The sequence below is a fragment of the Pan paniscus genome, chromosome 1, assembly GCF_029289425.2.
Source record: "Pan paniscus chromosome 1, NHGRI_mPanPan1-v2.0_pri, whole genome shotgun sequence".
Classification (NCBI taxonomy): domain Eukaryota; kingdom Metazoa; phylum Chordata; class Mammalia; order Primates; family Hominidae; genus Pan; species Pan paniscus.
The window spans coordinates 181600029-181619522 of NC_073249.2; the positions used below are offsets into that span (position 1 = coordinate 181600029).

The 19494-nt window shown below is 39.8% G+C and overlaps 1 protein-coding gene across 1 annotated transcript in view; it reads left to right on the forward strand.

The window, feature by feature from the left end:
• The first annotated feature begins 208 nt into the window (after window positions 1-208).
• ZSWIM5 (zinc finger SWIM-type containing 5) overlaps window positions 209-19494 on the forward strand; it is a 191016-nt gene continuing 171730 nt past the window's right edge. The window contains exon 1 of the mRNA XM_008965255.4: window positions 209-6760. Within this exon, the coding sequence (XP_008963503.2) occupies window positions 5704-6760 (1057 nt within the window). The 5' untranslated portion in view covers window positions 209-5703. The remainder of the gene's footprint in view (window positions 6761-19494) is intronic.

The window sequence follows — 19494 nt, forward strand, 5'->3', positions numbered from 1 at the left end:
CCTTTCTTTTCTCTTTCATCTGCATTGAGATCTGATGTCTCTTACAGTCTTCCCTAGCTCCTAGCTTCCTCTCCATGTTCCCTATTAAGCATAACGTCTAATAAATCTCTTGCACATCTAATCCCATCTTGACTAATTCACACCCTAAATGTCCATTAGAGGGAGAATAGACAAACAACATGTGGTACATTTATATAGTGGAATACTACTAAGTATAAAAACAGAACAAACTGTCATGAGAATAACATAGGTGACTCTCAATTATTATTATGCTTAATAATAAACCAGACATAAAATAATTTATGCCATATTATTCCATTTAAATGAATAATTGGTATCTCTGGGAGGTGGGTATCAAGCTGAAAGGGACATAAGGGACTTTTCTGGAATGACAGAAACATTCTACATTTTTTCTATGTAAAGACCTCATGGCTGTATACATTTGTAAAAAGTCTTCCTAGAAAGCAGACTCAGAGGGGGAAAACATCATCAAGCTGTACACCTGAGAATTGTGCCTTTTAATTAAAAGTACTCAAAAAAAAAAAGATTGGTGCTTTTTTTTTTTTTTTTTTGAGACGGAGTCTGTCTGTCGCCCAGGCTGGAGTGCAGTGGCACGATCTCGACTCACTATAACCTCCGCCTCCTGGGTTCAAGCGATTCTCCTGAGTAGCTGGGATTACAGGTGCATGCCACCATGCCCAGCTAACTTTTGTATTTTTAGTAGAGACGGGGTTTCACCATGCTGGCCAGGCTGGTCTCGAACTACTGAACTCATGATCTGTCCACCTCGGCCTCCCAAAGTGCTGGGATTACAGGTGTGAGCCACTGTGCCCGGCGATTTTTGCATTTTAATGCATGAAAATTCCGCCTCAATAAAGTATTGAAAAAATAATAAAGGAGATTTATTGGTTCATGTAACTGGATGTTGATAGAGGGCTTCAGGTTTTGATTCAGCTGTTTAGCAATGCCATCAGAAATCTCATTTTTTTTTTCATCTTTCCCATAAGTCTTTTGGTATGTCAGCTTCAACCCAAGCCTGGCTTACCTTTGTATTCACAGCATGCTACCAACAACCTCCTTTTCTGGGTCAAGGCACTAAGAGAATTGCTTTTGTAAGCTCTCTTAAAAGAGTAAGAACTTTCTTCTTTCCTGGAAGTTGCTAGCAAACCACATATCTTATTGGCCCAATAGGTTATGCTCATTCCTGAACCAATCCCTACGACCAGGGAAATGCCATACACTGATTGACTTATCTCTGCCTATCCCTGAATGAATCACTTTAGAATGAGATATGGAATTATGCCAGTTGATCAGACAAGTTAGCGCTTACCCTTGGAGCTAAAGTCCTCTAATTTTATGGCTGCTCCATAACTGAAGGAAGAGAACCACGAAGTCTACCACAAGAAAAATAGCAGTTGACTGGACACAGTGGCTTACACCTGTAATCCCAATACTTTGGGAGGCTGAGGTGGGTGGATCACCCAAGGTCTGGAGTTCAAGACCAGCCTGGCCAACATGGTGAAACCCTGTCTCTACTAAAAATACAAAAATTAGCCAGGCATGGTGGCGGGCACCTGTAATCCCAGCTACTCAGGAGGCTGAGGCAGGAGAATTGCTTGAACTCAAGGGGTGGGGGTTGCAGTGAGCTGAAATTGCATCACTGCACTCCAGCCTGGGCAACAATAACGAAACTCTGTATCAAAAAAAAAAAAAAAAAAAAAAAACCAGAGTTGGGTAATAGGTCCAATCAATTCAAATCATGGTCTTCTAGCCAGGCGTGGTAGCTCATATCTGTAATCCCAGCACTTTGGGAGGCCAAGATGGGAGGACTGCTTGAGCCCAGGAGTTTGAGACCAGCCTGGGCAATATAGGAAGACCTTGTCTCTACAAGTGTGGTGGCGAATGCCTGTGGTTCCAGCTACTTGGGAGGCTGAGGTGGTAGGATCGCTTGAGCCTAGGAAGCAGAGGTTTTAGTGAGCCAAGATGGTACCACTGCACTCCAGCCTGAATAACAGAGCCAGACACTGTCTGAAAAAAAAGAAAAAAAAAATCATGATCTTCCTTTCTAATTCCTAAATATTTCTCATTCCCACTTCATTCAGTGTTTATTATATACCCAAAGTGTTATCAGGAAGCACAAGTGTCTATCTTCTACATTTTGAAATAGAAGCCAAAATAAATTTTATTAAATAAATGACTGGGTTGCATATAGTTTGCTTGTCAAATGATACCTAAATCCTCATCTCTGAGTCTCACTCTATCCCTCACCTTCATCTCATCATTTCATTCCATGCAAAGGGGTTGAGGATGTTTCACAAATGCAAATTTAAAGATTTATTTCTAAGGTTGGATCAAAATGTTCCTGACATCAAAAGAGTTGTCTTAAGATGTGAGGTATTCTTCCTGGTTATTGATTTTTGGTATTTGTGTTTTCACCCTGGGGATTGCAATGCTGTAAAATAAGTATCTTTAGACTCCCACAGTCTCCTTGAAATATGTCAATTCTCTCATCAGAGAAGAGGGATCAAACAGAGAGAGGTAACACAGGCCCAGAGCCATTGCTAGCCCATATGGTCACTTGGTGAGAATGAGAAAGAGGCACCCAGATACAACCTGGTTGGTGCAGGGATGGGCAAATGGAGTGCAGGCCAGATTTCAGCCCCTTTTTGCCCGATGTCTAGATATCTTTTCGTCCAATGCCTTCTACAAGCCTTTATTACCTCCTTCCCACACTGTTGGTTTATCTCCAAACTCATCCTTTGCCTCCAGACTTTATCTTTCTCCCGATTCATCCTACATATTTCTGTCTGGTTAATATTCCTAAAACACTGCCTTTTATCATATAACTGTCCTGCTCAAAATACCTTTATTAGCTTCCCTCCACCAACCTAAGAAAATGCAGATTCCTCAAGTTAGCATTTTACAATGCTTTTAAAAGCTTTTCACAATGTCTCCTGTCTCTCTTGCAGTCTTTTCCCACTATTTCTCACCACAAACTTATGGTCCAATTAATCTAGCATTCTTGTTATTCACAACCACATATTGCATATTCCCAAATGTCTTATTTGCCGTGTTATTACCATCTGTATTTATATATTTATGTGCTTATTTTTTATTTTTTATTTATTTTTTTGAGACACAGTCTCACTCTGTCTCCCAGGCTGGCAGTGGTACAATCTCGGCTCAGTGCAACTCCGCCTCCTAGGTTCAAGCAATTCTCCTGCCTCAGCCTCCCGAGTAGCTGGGATTACAGATGCCCACCATCATGCCCAGCTAATTTTTGTATTTTTGGTAGAGGTGGAGTTTCACCATGTTGACCAGGCTTGTCTCGAACTCCTGGCCTCAAGTGATCCACCCACCTCAGCCTCCCAAAGTGTTGGAATTACAGGTGTGAGCCACCACGCCCGCCTAACATGGAGCTTATAGTCTATTTTGGGAAACAGACATTAAGCAAATAAACACATAAATATAGGCTAGGCGCCGTGGCTCACACTTGTAATCCCAGCACTTTGGGAGGCTGAAGCGGGCAGATCACTTGAAGCCGGAGTTTGAGACCAGCCTGGTCAATGTGGTAAAACCCCATCTCTACTAAAAATACAAAAATTAGCTGGGCATGGTGGCATACACGCCTGTAGACCCAGCTACTTGGGAGGCTGAGGCAAGAGAATCACTTGAACCCAGGAGGCGGAAGTTGCAGTGAGCCAAGATTGTGCCACTGCACTCCAACCTGGGTGTGACAGAGTGAGACTGCATCTCAAAAAAAAAAAAAAAAAAAAGGCAGTAACTGATTAAATCAGAATAACATATTCATTGATTCAAAGTGCAAATATTTTCTGAACATCTTCTATGTGTAGGCATTTTGGCAGGTGGTAGAAATAGGCCCTTACATGGAAATGGTTCCTGCCCTTCCACAGCTCATAGTCTAGTTAGGGGGACAGGCATTAAAGGAATATTCGTTCTCCCAAAAAACTCTGATAAATTATAGGAAGGAAAATAGTGTGTGTTATGGAAGCCTGTAAATGTGGTACCAGATTCAAGGTGGAGTAGGGATTATGCTATTTTGCAGTAATCTATTTATAGATATTTACAGATATAAATCCATTTACCAATATAAACAGATTTCTTTTTCTTTCTCTCTCTTTTTTTTTTTTTTTTTTTAGAGAGGGTCTTGCTCTGTTGCCTGGGCTAGAGTGCAGTGGCATGATCATAGCTTACTGTAACCTTGAACTTCTGGGCTCAATCAATCCTCCTACATCAGCCTTCAGGGTAGCTAGGACTACAGGGTGTAGGCCACTAATCCCTGCTATTTTTTATTTCTTGTGTAGAGATGGGGTCTCCAGTCTGCTCTGTTGCCCAGGCTGGTCTAGAACTCCTGGCCTCAAGGGATCCTCCACTTTGGCCTCCCAAAGCCTTGGGATTACAGGCATGCGCCACTGCATCTGGCCTAAACAGATACTTATTGAGTACCTACTACACTGAATAAGCAAACAATTTGAATTACTTCTAATTCCAGCCAGCCTGGGCAACATAGGGAGACCGCCCCTCTACAAAAATTTAGAATTAGCTGGGTGTGGTGCTGTGCATCTGTAGTCCTAGTTATTCTGGAGGCTGAGATGGAAGGATAGTTTGAGTCCAAGAGTTTGAGGTTGCAGTGATCACCCCACTGCACTCCAGGCTGGACATCAGAGTGAGATCCTGTCTCTAAAAAAACTTTTTTAAAAGTGAATTATTTCTAATTCTTACAACATTTATGTGTAGAAGCATTATTACTAGCTCCCTTTTGCAAATGATTTAATAGAATCATGAATAGCATCACACACAGCAAGTGTGATTCACACCCAATTCTGCCTGTGCTCTTTAATTCTGAGATTACAGCAAAACCAAACTGTGGCTCCAGCCTGTCTCCAATCATTTACTCTCTTCTTACTCTTACTTTATCCTACACTCTAAATCTCGCTCACTTTGAAGGGCAAACTCAACTATAGAAACTCTTTTAAAACAGTTCTTGGAAAGTTTTAAAGTTGTAGAGATTAGTTTGTCAGCAAATTCTGAAATAATCTGAGCTTTCTTGATCGAGCAAGAAACAGTAACTTACAATTGCGTGTTGTTTATGGAGTTAGTGATGAAGCTGCCATTCTTGAGCACCCACTATGTGCCAGGCAGAGGATAAATTATAGTGAAGGAAATAGACATGATTCTCACTCTCATGGAGTTGACAGTCAGACATTAAACAAATATATAAAAATACAACTATGTAAAGGTGTAGAAGACTGAGCCAAGTGAGGAAAACATGAAAGACCTAATTCAGATTGGAGGTAGGGGATCAGAGAATTCTACCAAAAAACACGCAAAAGTGTTTTGTATTCTAGGATGCAAGGTGCTAAACCCTCCAAAAGACCCCACCAGGATGCAGCCCCCGTGGCGATAAGATCTTGATGCCCCATTGTCAAGGGGTGGTGCGACTTTGTCCCACTCTGGGGTGGGGTGACCGCCGGCTTTATCCTACATTGTTGTGGCGTGAGGCGAGTTTTCATCATCCGAACTTTCTTATGTTTTCCCCTAGTGTCTTCTTTCCCAGCGTCTTTCTGCCAGATCTTCCGCTCTGCTGTGACAACCTCCTGTCACATCAGTACCGTTGGAGCTGGATTGTTTTTTTCTCCTTGTACCCCGCGAGCCTATAACTTCACGGAGGCGCCTCCTTGGATGGCTTATGGCCCCGCCATTTCATTCAGTCACACAGTCCATTCCTGTCTGGCCGGCGGCAGGTGGGTTGGAGGTGCGCGGGCGGGCGTGCGAGAGCGTCCAGCGCTCCTCTCCCCTCCGCGGTCGCCGGATCCGCGAGAGCGCTCGGCTCGCGTTCTGGGCTGTTTGCGCCTGGAGCGCGCCGCGGGCCCGCGCTCGCTCCCGCCTGTCTTCGCGTCCGCGGCGGCCAGGACACCGCGCGCCGCCTCACGCTACCCCGCAGGCCGCCCGCGTCTGCCCTCGCGGCGCGCTCCCGGGCCCGGCCGCAGTTCCCCACTCGGGCCGGCTGGCTCGCGGGTTCTCTCGCCCCGCCCCCCTCGGCGCCACCGCTGGGCGCTTGCGCGGGGCGCGTGGCCGTGGCCGGGGTCTCCGCCGCAGCCCGAGCAGCCGCCGCCGCCTCAGTCAGTCAGTCAGTCCCCAGCAATGGCGGACGGAGGTGAGCGAGAGGAGCTGCTCTCGCCGTCACCGGTCTCTCCGGCCAAGCGGCTGTGTTCGTGGCCCAGCCCGCAGGCTCATCACCCTCGCGGTTCGCCTGGGGCAGCCGGCGGAGGGGCAGGGGGCGTCGGCAGCAGCTGCCTGGTCCTCGGGGCCCGCCCCCACCTGCAGCCGGAGTCCTTACTGGACTGCGCCGCCAAGACGGTGGCGGAAAAGTGGGCATACGAACGGGTGGAGGAGCGCTTCGAGCGGATCCCGGAACCCGTGCAGCGCCGCATCGTCTACTGGTCCTTCCCGCGGAATGAGCGGGAGATCTGCATGTACTCCAGCTTCCAGTACCGGGGCGGCCCCGGCGCCGGCGCTGCTGGCGGCGCCGCGGGGGCTTCGCCGGCCGAGGAGGGGCCGCAGCCACCCCCCGGGGCCGCCGCTCCGGCCGGCTCCGCCCCTGGGGGCGTCGCGGCTGGGGCATCCCCCGGGCTGGGCGCAGGGGCCGGCGCGGCCGGCTGCGGTGGCGAGGGGCTCCCGTTCCGCCGGGGCATCCGTCTGCTGGACAGCGGCTCTGTGGAGAACGTGCTGCAAGTCGGTATGTGCTCGTCCAGGCGTTCTCGGGTCCTCAGCCTCCTCTTCCGCGGGTGCCTCTTCTCGGCCCGAGCCCTGGGGCCGAGACCCCGGCCTTCTGCCCAACTCCTGTACCCCTGCCGAAGGACGAACAAGTCACAAAAACTTTTTTCAACCTTTCACTCAGGTCCACCACTGCTCTTTCCTCCACTGACCCTCTACCCCAATTTCTTTTTGTTTGAAGAGTGAATAGATCTCTCTTCTTCACTCTTTCTATTCCCCACACCAAGGCAAAGAGAATGGGGAGGTATGACTTTTTGGATGTAATAATTTCACAAATGTGTTGTCCTAATTTAAGTTTGGAGAGGAGAGGATTGTTAGTAAATCTGGAACAAGCGGTTTTAGAGGGAGCGTTTGAGGGACAGACTGTCAGAGGCAATCTATAGCCCTAGCCGATTGAGTCTCGATTAAATTAACACTGGGAAAAAAGCCCCAACAAAATACTGCATGTTTCAGACAGTTTTAATTGTCTGCGTTAGGATTTTTCCCCTGGACCGGTGATGCTTGGGAATCTAGGCTGCGGACTAACAATAACCGAAGATGGAAATGTGACAGCTTCTCCTCCACACCCCCACCCAAGGAAAAAAAAAAAAAAAGCCATACAATCTGGAGTGGGGGTGGGGTCTCTCTTCCTTGTCAGACTGGGGTAAATCAAAAGCTGGTCACGCTGGGTTTTTCAAATGCTTCTCATTTAACAAGTCCTATTTGCTTTTATCTTTTTGTTATGGAAAAATATATTATACAAATGATTTCTTCCTTTACTCCTCCGGAGCTTCTAGTCAGTTTGTTAATCTTATTAAATATATAAATACAGTGCTTCTGATTTGTGGAATGGTTAAGGAGAAGGATAAAAAAATGATTAACATTGACTTTGCTATGTGGAAAATTAAAACACGAATTTTTTTCTATTTGGATTATTATAGCATTCTGGAAGTACATATCTTTATGCGTTTTATTGTACAATATATGCTCGTATTAATTGAAGAAAATACTGATTTTTGAAAGGAGTTGAAGGGAGGTTGTTTTTAGAATTAAACAAGCACAGAAAGACACAAACCCCAGACATCTAGCTCTCCAGGTTAAACCTGGAGAAAACATTTGAAAAATGTTTTTCTTTGAATCGTGCTGTTTCATATAAAGTAATCTGCTTCTGGTTATTGAGAATCATTGATTCCTGTGTTTCTAACCAAAACAACAGCATACCACAACTTGTTTTGCAAATGTGAAATGTAAATTTATCCTGTGCCAGAATATAGTGACAGTGGCTTGAGCAAGTTTTGTTTATTTGAAAGAGGTTAGTCCTTTATTTGTGTATATTTTTGAAAGAGTGACTTGAATAAATATGTAATTAAGGTGTACAGCTTTAATACTGAAACACTGAAAACATGAAAATAAATACAATCATTTTCCTATTAGTCTGTAAATTTTAATTTTTCTGAGTTTCGATCATTTATTTAACTTTTAAGATTCTTGTTTCAAATATTTTAAATGGAAAAGGATCAATTTAAGTGGTCATTTTATAGTAAGAGATGGATGAGGAAGAATTTTCAAACTTGAGGGAACAAATAAAAGAGAGGAAGAGTTTTAAAGAGGTGTCTATTTTTAAAGTGACTAAAGTGTCACGTTCCAAATGAAATAGGATATTTTGGGTAATCTAGATCATGTTTAAATCAGATATTTCCCCTTTATAATATGAAAGTTAATGTGGTTCTGGAGTTATAGGCTCTGTTATGGTAGTTTCAGAAAAGACACATATAAACAAACATGTTTTCTGATTGACTTGAGAAAAGACACATATAAACAAACATGTTTTCTGATTGACTTTGGATTTCAAAGACGAAGACCGGTGAATAAATTTATCACTTTAAGTTTATGCTACTTGAGAACCACGAGCTGTGTAATTTTTATTATTCTGACCTTAATTTAGGTTAATAAGTATAGGAGAGAAGGATAGCCTGTTCTGCATCTTTTTGAGTTCTGTATTTTGGTATGAACCACCTTTAATAGAGACTCATCCCCCATCTCCTAAACTTAAAGTTATAAGTAAATGACTTAATCTAGAGAGTAGGCTTTCTAAAAGTATTGCCAAGAGATGAGTAAGGAAGTGATTCGTATATACCAAGATAGTAATCGTGTTTTTCAGTTTATAACTGCACTTCAAACTCAATTAATTACTAAGTGATGCTAATTAAGAATTCTACATATTTCCTTACTGTTTCTAAACGATAGAACCTCAGATTTGGGAAGTTACTGAAGGCCGATGCTTTAGGAAGAACAGAAAGTTGGGGTATTTCTGTGACAACATCTTTTTAAGAAAAAGAGTCATAAGGGAATTTAATGAAAAAGGGAATTTAAATGAAAAAAGAAAGCACAAACAAAAAAGCCTTCAAGGCAAATAAATTAAAAACAAACAAAAACTTGTGGAAAGAGTAGGTAGATTAAATTCTGTAATTTCTAATTACTTTCCACACAAAATCTGGTAATGGGAAGTCATGAATTCTGGTTAAAAATTGGATACTTCAGATTTTAAATCAAAACTAAAACTTTTCCAGCTATGCTCAAAGGATACATTTCTTTTATGTAAGTACTGCATCAGAAGTAGTATTCCTTTTAAAAGGGGAAAATTGCAAATTAGTCTCTTCAGGGATGTCTGTAAGTTTGAAGCTATGTCAATAGACTTACAGTCTGATCTCAGTATTGTAAAGGTTAGAGTATGAACTCTATTGAAAACATATGAATGTTTTCAGCATCTGCATTTTTAACTTGTTTCAGAAGCCCATGGATATAGTAGTAGTATAAACTTTGGGAAAATACTTATTCAGGAGTCTGCAGATGGCATAAGAATAAGACACCTATAATTTACTAACGGTTTTAACATTTTGACCCTTTTGCTATCCACTGTATTTTAAATTGATTTCTTTGTATTTGGTAAAACTTAAAGAAGCTTTGCTTTTTCTCAGGAAAATCTGAATTGATTGAAGGAAAAAAACATTAACAATTTTTCTCACTTAAACACAGAAATGTTATATTTACTTGGATATTTAGTTTTAAAAATTGGCTAAAGGCATGCAGGGGCCTTCTGCGCCTGGTACATCTTAGTTATATGTACGTATTTATCCAGAAATTTTAAGTAGATTTTGACAGGTGACTTCAACAAAACCCCATAGTTTTAGTCTACACATTTTTTAATAAGTACATGATTTGTTCTTGAAGTCTTCAAGACTAGAACCAGAATGCTAAGTATTACCTTATGTGGAAGAGGTACAATTACAAAGTCAATAATGGAAATATAAAAAGTGGCCCATTTCAGGAAGTTATCTATAACTTAAACATCAAGTAGTAAGTTTAAAATTGTGTACACTTGTATATCATCAATAAACAGGTCTGTGAAATTTTTCTGTAGTATAACTTTTATGAAATTTATCAGTAACAAGTATTACAGTTTGTTGATTTTTATATGTAATTTGTTTTAATCTATATTGTTTGGGGGAACAAAAGATATCTACATTGAAAAAACTGGCATCATATGTGAGTTAGAATGAATAAAATTATAATAAAATTTCATGTGGAGAAAAATAACTTTATTGATATTTAAGATATTCCATCATAGAAGGCAGCTGCATTCCTTTAAGCGGGTGTGCTTTTTAGCATAGAAATTTTTCAAGTTTTAAATCACATTATCTTTTTTTTTTCTGATCAATGAGTTCTCTCCCTCCACCCTAACACATAACATATGCACACATTTTAATGTTCAATAAGTGCTTGTTGAATGACTGAATGTTAAGAATGGATTTCTCAGTGTTGTAAAACAGAGAGAGACCTGAATTTTGAGTATGAGTGGTATTGGAATATATGGGGAAAACTCCAGATTTGTGCATATAATAAACTGATAGCATTAAGTAGTATGAGTGTTACAACTTAGGTGTATCTTCTGTGTTTAACCATCTATTTTGTGTGACGAATGGTGATTTATCAATTTCTTCAAATGAAAGCTTTAAATGAATTTTTCTAAAGGTGACTTTCTCAAGGATAGAGCTTTGGATTTTAAAGATGATGGATAAACTAAAGAGAGTGAATTTTATTTTAGAGGTTATCTTTATTTTAGGAATTTAAAAAATATATTATGGAAAAGGCTGGAAATTTATGCCTGTGGGAGACAATTTTATTTCTCTTGTTTCAATAATAGCAATTAAAAAACAAGACATTAACTGTCAGTAATCTATTATGGTGAGGGTTATATGAATATATACATGTGTTAAAATGTATGGAACTATACACCAAAAAAGTCAAGTTTACTATATGATACCGTAGAAAATAAAATTTTTAAAAATCAATGCATTGATATAATGTACAAGAGAAACATATATATTACTGTAAAAATGCTGTATTAGTTTCCTATGGCTGCTGTAACAAAGTATCACAAACTGGATTGGCTTAAAACCACAGAAATGTATTGTCTCAGAGTTCTGGAGGCTAGAAATCCAAAATCAAGGTGTTGGCAGTGCTATGCTCCTTCTGCAACCTACAGGGGAATCCTTTGTTGCCTCTTGCTAGCTTCTGGTGGTTTGTTGGCTGTCTTTGGCATTCTTTGACTTGGAGCTGCAAAATTCCAATCTCTGATTTTGTGGTCACGTGGCATTCTCCCTGTGTGTGTCTGTTTTCACATGGCCTTCTTATAAGGACACCGGTCATATTGGATTAGGGGCTCACCCTACTCCAGTATGACCTCATCTCAATCACATACGCAACAACCCTATTCCCAAGGTCACATCATGAGGGACTGAGGTTATGTTCTGAGGTATTGGGGGTTAGGACTTCAGCATATTTTTTGGGGGGTGACATAATTCAGCCCATAACAGCTTCTCATACTTGTTTCTTGTTGCATATCTGAGTTTCATGTGAATTTTAAACTTTATTACATTAAGTATGGCTTAAGTTAGGAAATCACCACATTAATTTTATTAGGTAAGCATTATTTAGACTTGCTTGATTCAATTTGCATGATTGATTATTTAATCTTAATACATGTGGAATATTTTTGACAAATAAGTGGTTATTTAAAGGTTAAAATTGTCATTCTTGATAAAAAATGATGACTGTGTGATATAGCACTCATGGTATACATATATGAATGAATAGATTACTGTGGGTTTTTTTTCATGCACACCATTTATAACTCAGCTTTAGAAATGGATAACCTTGAAAGCATATGAACAGTGTTTTAATGTCTGTTTCCAAACCCTAAATTACTATGGTTTAGAATTAGTGCTTGATATTAGAAATAAATAATAATTTATTCCAGATAATTTTTATGTGAATTTTTTTACCTTGTGGTTTATTTATAGGCTTATTTCTTTCTAACATAGGCAGCATGCTTCTTGGACACTTTTAGCCTATCATGGAGCTAGTAGACTAAGAAAATCATACTTATTTAAATATTAGCTGTAGTATTATGTGATTATATGCTAAATTACTCTGCGATAGTTTTTGTAATCGTATATAGTCAACTGATTAATTTTTGGTTTTCAGTGTAATTGTTCTCCCCCTTAGGATGTATAATGTGGTTTGTCCTAAGTTGGTGCTCAGTAAATGTTTATTGAAGGAATGAGTACATTGTCATATCATTTTTTATATTTGTGTAGTATGACATCTCTCTTAATTAATTTATATGTAACTGAAGCCTAAAAGATGTACTGGCATTTGTGGCTCAATTTCTGGATGCTTCTGATTTTTAAAGCATTACATAGATAAAAATTATCCTTGAAGCTTATTATTAACTTGTTCTTGGTTCAGTCATTGAATTAACATTTAGTCACTTATTACGTGTAAGGCTCAGTAAATAATTGTTTACCTGTTTTTGGTGGAAGTCTTTCTGTAGTACTTTGCATTTTCCTATCTTAGAGTACAAAGTTAGGTTGGGCATCAAAGCCTAAACTAAGGACTACATTACGTTGCCTTCCTTAGGTAGGGAGGAAGTTAGAAACAGTGAATATTTGACTCTGAGAGTTTCTGAAGCCTGTTTTTGAAAAGTTCCTTGCATACATGTTTTTTGGTCATTTGCCTGTTCTTTATAATGGAGTGATGAATGTGGTATTTAGGGGAGTATAACATAGTTACCTTATTTAAAAGTAGACTATTGAGGCCAGGCGTGGTGGCTCACTCCCAGCACTTTGGTAGGCCGAGGCTGGTGGATCATGAGGTCAGGAGATCAAGACCATCTTGGCCAACATGGTGAAACCATGTCTCTACTAAAAATACAAAAATATTAGCCAGGTGTGGTGGCGTATGCCTGTAGTCCCAGCTACTCAGGAGGTTGAGGCAGGAGAATTGCTTGGAGCCGGGAGGCAGAGGTTGCAGTGAGCCAAGATCGTGCCACCGCACTCCAGCCTGGGTGACAGAGTGAGATTCCGTCTCAAAAAGAAAAAAAAAAAAAAGACTATTGAAGCAAAAGCTGAAGTACCCTTCTGCCTAGTGGTTTTCTTGCCTTAACAGCAGTTGTTTGCATACTTTGTATACTTTAGTCCTTAGAGAAATACAAATTAAAATTCAAGGAAATACCTACATTACACACACACTAAAATGGTTAAAGAAAAAAAAAGACTGTACCAAATGCTGACAAGTATATGGAGTAACTGGAACTCTCATACATTGCTGGTATGTAATGTATGGCATGAATGCAAAATGGTGCAGCTACATTGGAAAATAATGTCCTTTATAGCTAATCATATACTTAAGCAAAAGATTCAGCAATCCTACTCTTAGGTATTTACCTGAGATAAATGAAAACGTATAAGGGGATTTCAAAAGCTCATGGAAAAATGGAATTAAAGGATAAAAATTAAAAGTATAAACTTTATTTCTCAACATAAACTCCATCAAGTTCAAGAACTTTTGTAAGCAATGATACAAGCCACTTAGCACATCCCTAAAGAAATGAAGGTCCTAGGAATTCAACCATGTCAATGCAGTCTTCTTTACATTATTGACTGAAGAAAAATTGGTGCCTTTTGAAGATTTTTTTAAAGATTAGGGAACAAAAAGAAGTCAGAAGGAGCCAAATCAGGACTGTTAGGTGGATGCCTAATGATTTCTCATCAAAACTCTCATAGAATCGCCCTTGTTTGATAAGAGGAATGAGCAGGAACATTGTTGTGGTGGAGAAAAACTCTGGTAAAGCTTTCCTGGGCATTTTTCTGCTAATGCTTTGGCTAACTTTCTGAAAACACTCACATAATAAATCAAATGTTATCATTCTTTGTCCCTCCAGAAAGTCAGCAAGTAACATGACTTGAATATCCTAAAAAACTGTCGCCATGACCTTTGCTCTTGATCAGTCTGGTCTTGCTTTGATTGGACCACTGCCACCTCTTGGTAGCCATTGCTTTGATTGTGCTTTGTCTTCAGGATCATACTGGTAAAGTAATGTTTCATCTCCTGTCACAATTCTTCAATGAAATGCCTCAGGATCTTGATCCTACTTGTTTAAAATTTCCAATGAAAGCCCTGCTCTTATTAGCTGATCTGGATGCAGTGGTTTTGGCACCTGTCAAGTGGAAAGTTTGTTCAACTTTAATTTCTCAGCAGAATTGTGTAAGCTGTACAAATTGAGATGTCTATGATATTGTCTGTTGTTTCTGCTGTAATTGTCTGTCCTCCTCGATTAGAGCACAAACAAGATGAATGTTTTTCCTCACAAATTGATGTGGATGGTCTGCTGCTGCAGGCTTCATGTTCAGCATCGTCTCATCCTTTTAAAATGAGTTATCCATTTGTAAACTGCTGATTTATTTGGGGCATTGCCCCATATACATTTTATAAAGCATCAGTGGTTTCACCATTCTTTCTCCCAAGCTTCACCATAAATTTGGTGTTTGTTCTTGCTTCAATTTTAGCAGTATTCATGTTTCTCTGATAGGGGCTCTTTTCAAACTAATGTCTTATCCTTTTTAGTGCCTTAAACTAGATCCTATCCAGATATGTTATAGCAAGTTAGTATGAGTTTATCTTAGTGCAAAACAAAGTGAAATCCATGTGCAGTTTTTTTCTAATACTCATTTTCCACAAACTTCACAAACTTTGAAGACCCTCATATGTTCACATAAAGACTTGTACTTGAATATTTATAGTAGCTTTATTCATAATAGCCCAAAACTAGAAATGACCCAAATGCTTACCAAATGGGGGAATGGATAAGGAAATTGTTGTATATCCATACAGATGGAATACTGTTCAGCAATAAAAAAGAACAAACTTACTGATAGGCTAGCAACACGGATGAATCTCAAAAGTATTATGCTAAATAAAAGAAACCATACCCAAAAGACTATATACAATTTCATGTGTATGAAATTCTAGAAAGCCAAGATATAATGACAAAGTAGATCAGTGGTTTGATCAGTAGATCAAAGTAGAAGGGAATGGAGTTTGTGAATAAAAGTTCTCTGAAATGGAATTTAGAGGAAAGAGACTATTCCACAGAACAGCTTGCAAACCAGGAAGATGCAGCTGTTGGTGTAAAACAAAGGTGCATTCCAGAGAACAAGGGATTTGGCTTTTATACTGAAAGTTCCTGTCCAGGTTCCCAAACAGGTCCATGTATGCAAATAAAGGAGTCAAACTTTCTTAGTTCTGATTGGTCAACACAGCTGAGTTCTGATTGGTTGATGCAAGCCACAGCCTATTGGTTGTTTTGGGCAATGTGAATAGGAATAGTCAGCTATGAAAGTCCCAAAGTTAAGCAGAGGTGTGGGTTTTCCAGGAACTCAGAGTAAGTGTGTAACCTCTAGTCAGTAAATGGCTCTTGGGCTCTATTTTAAATGTAGGCCCAGTTAACCACTCAGGATCCATCTTGGGAGATTGGCTCAGGTTTGTAGGTGTGATAAAACTTCTGGGTGATGGAAATGTTAATGACTGTAGTGGTTACATGACTATATTCTTTTGTCAAAACTTATTAAAGTGTATGCTTAAATTGGCAAATTTTACGGATTGTAAATTGTACCTCAAAAATTTGATTTTAAAGAAAAGAATTGTGGGGTTCAGCCGGGCGCGGTGGCTGACGTCTGTAATCCCAGCACTTTGGGAGGCTGAGGCGGGCAGATCACGAGGTCAGGAGATCGAGACCATCCTGGCTAACATGGTGAAATCCCGCCTCTACTAAAAATACAAAAAATTAGCCAGGCGTGGTGGCAGGCGCCTGTAGTCCCAGCTACTCGGGAGGCTGAGGCAGGAGAATGGCATGAGCCCAGGAGGCGGAACTTGCAGTGAGCCGATATCGCGCCACTGCACTCCAGCCTGAGCAACAGAGCAAGACTTCCGCCTCAAAAAAAAAAAAAAAAAAAGGAATTGTGGGCTTCAATCTTGGTTTCACATTAAAATCACCTAGGGAGATTAAAAAAAAAAAAAACAAAAACAGTACCTGGCACTCACCCCAAATTAATCACGTCAGAATCTGCTGAGAATTAGGACCAAATTTCAGAATTTTTAGAAAGCTCCCAGGTAATTTTGTATGCAGCCGAGGTTGAGAAATGCCGTTGTAGAAAAATGATCATCTGGCCAGGCTTGGTGGCTCACACCTGAAATCCCAGCACTTTGGGAGGCAAGACAGGAGGATCACTTGAGCCCAGGGGTTTGAGACCAGCCTGGGCAGCATATTGAGACCTCATCTTTGAAAAAAAAAAAAAAAAAAAAAAAACTAGCTGGGTGTAATGGTGCTCACCTGTAGTCCCGGCTACTTGGGAGGCTGAGGTGGGAGGATTGCTTGAGCCCAGGAGGTTAAGGCTGCAGTGAGCCATGATGGCGTCACTGCTCTCCAGCGTAGGTGACAGAGCGAGACCTGTCTAAAAAAAAAAAAAGAAAAAGAAAAATTAACACCTTTATTAGTGTTATCATTGTTTCTGAACCTGTTGTTGGCAGTCAAAACATTATGTAATTTTTATTCTACAAATGCTATCGACCATGTCAACTTTCTTTTCTATTTATTGTTTCACCTATCTTTATTAATGGATGTGAAGGAAAATCATTCTCTTAACTACTCAAAGAATGTCTCTCTGTATTTTGGAGAGGCCTTATTCCAAAGTAAAAATTGTCATTGTTACTATCATCAAAAGACATTTGCATTTAATGTAATGCCAAGCTATGATTTTCTTCATGTTTGTTCACCCATTTATTTATTTATAAAACCTATTTTTTTTTTCCCCACTGGGCACAGTGGCTTACGCTTGTAATCCCAGCACTTTGGGATGCTTAGGTGGGAGGATCACTTGACCCCAAGAGTTCAAGAACAGCCTGGGCAACATAGGGAGACCCTGTCCCTATTAAAAAAAATTAGCCAGGCATGTTGGCACACACTTAGAGTCCCAGCTACTTGGGGGTGCTGAGGTGGGAGGAATGCTTGAGCCTGGGAGGTTGGGGCTGCAGTGAGCTGTGATCACAGGCCATTGCACTGCAGCCTGGGCAACAGAGCAAGACCCTGTCTCAAAAACAAAAAAACAAAAACTTTAAATTTTTTAGTATGATCTGTACAAAACAGAACATAATTTCTATATTTAAGAGGCACACAGTTTACTATGGAATGTACATATAAAAATGGCGTTTAAAAATTTTCTATTAAATCAGTTAAGGGTCTGAATAGATAAAATGGCATTTACCACAATGTTCTGTAATAATAGAAGAAGTTACTATGGGGGAAGAGAGTAGGAAGTGATTAACTTGGGAAGTGGGGACTACAGGATACTTTGCTCTATTTTAATATAATTCCAATTATAAGAAATTTTAGAATTATGTCTAATATTGCAATAAAGATTGAAAACACTTTACTGCTTACAAGTTAGATTAACCTTTTTTTTTTTTTTGAGATGGAGTCTTGCTCTGTTGCCCAGGCTGGTGTGCAGTGGTGCAATCTTGGCTCACTGCAAGCTCCGCCTCCTGGGTTCACACCATTCTCCTGCCTCAGCCTCCCAAGTAGCTGGGACTGCAGATGCCCGCCACCACGCCCGGCTGATTTTTTGTATTTTTTAGTAGAAACAGGGTTTCACTGTGTTAGCCAGGATGGTCTCGATCTCCTGACCTCGTGATCCGCCCACCTCGGCCTCCCAAAGTGCTGGGATTACAGGTGTGAGCCACCACGCCTGGCCAGATTAAGCTTTAATAAAATTCTTTCTGTATTAACATTTTGTATGCCCCGTAATACTTTGGTGCATAGTTGATCCAAAGGGGTAATAATATTAGTAGGAAGGAAGATGACAAGATGTTACCAAATATTAATCCTTTTTTCTGAGAGTAAACTTTACAGATTTCTGGCTTCAAAATAGCTTTTTGTTATCTTCAGATAATCCTTACCTTTTTTGTTAAAAAAAATTGTTGCTTCTTTTAGGTATAAACATACAATGGAACTAATCAGGAAAATAGCTTTTTGTGCTTCCATTATCTTTTGGTCTGTGAGCAACAGGAAAATGTATTGTGTCTTTGAAAGCCTTGGAGATAATTACATTTTTCCCCCTATTCATTCATGGTTTTATTGAATAGAGGCCTGTAGCACTGATAGATTCTGGAAAAGCCAGCTTGTTCTTATTTTGTTTAAATCTGTCAATACCTGCTAACTGATATGACTAGCCAACATCACCAACATACATTGATGTTATTAGTAATATAAAATCCTTCCCCACATTATGGCTCCCTATTGTGAACAACTCTTATCTTTTGTCTCACTGAATATTATATTATTGTAGTCTTTACCATCACATGTATTTGGATATGTCTACCATATGTGCGTGTATGTGTGTATATATATATATATACACACATACGCACACATATGTACACATACGTACTATCACAAATATGTAATTCTGGCTCCTTCAAAGTCTCAGTTTTTTCAACTGTAAAAGGGCAAAATGATGGTACCTACTTCATAGGTTGTTTTGAGAATTAAATTAGTTAATATGTAAAGCACTTAGAATGAGGCTGAACACATATTAAGTGCTATGTAAATATTCACTATTATTATTACAGCCTTTACCAAAATTGAGAGTATTCTGTATTTATCTTCCCTCCCTCAACCTTCACTCCACCTTCTAAAGGTTTTGTAGTCTGACTTATGCTTTCATTCACTAAATTAAAATTGATCTCTTAAAGGTCGCTAGTGACCTCATGATTGCCAAACACAGTATCTTTTTTCTAGTCCTCATTCTTCATGACCTCTGTATAGAATTTTCTGTAGTCTACTATACATTTCTCTTGAAATGCTTCTTCCTAGATTTTTGTTTTACTTCACCATTCTGGCTTTCTTTCTATTTTCTTTTATTCTCTTACCCCACAATAGTAGGATGCGCCTTCTTATATCAAGTCTTCTAATTTACAATCTAATTTATTTCTACAGTTTCAACTACAATTTTATGAACATAAGATAGCATGATATGATGTAGTGGTTTAAAATTTGTTTAAAGCAACTGTACTCTAACTTTCAAAGGAAATCTTATGCTGGAATTCCAGCTTTTGCAGCAGATAAAATCTGAGCTGTGTTGGGGATTGGGGTGGAGACCAGAACTTAATCAGCATGGCCAGCTACTTCTTCCCTTTGAAACTCTGAAGCACTTCCAAATAATCCAAAGATCAGCATATATATTTGCCTGCCAGATATTTCTAAATGGATATCTTAATAGCCACTCAAAACCGAACTGCTTGATAAGGGGATTAATATCC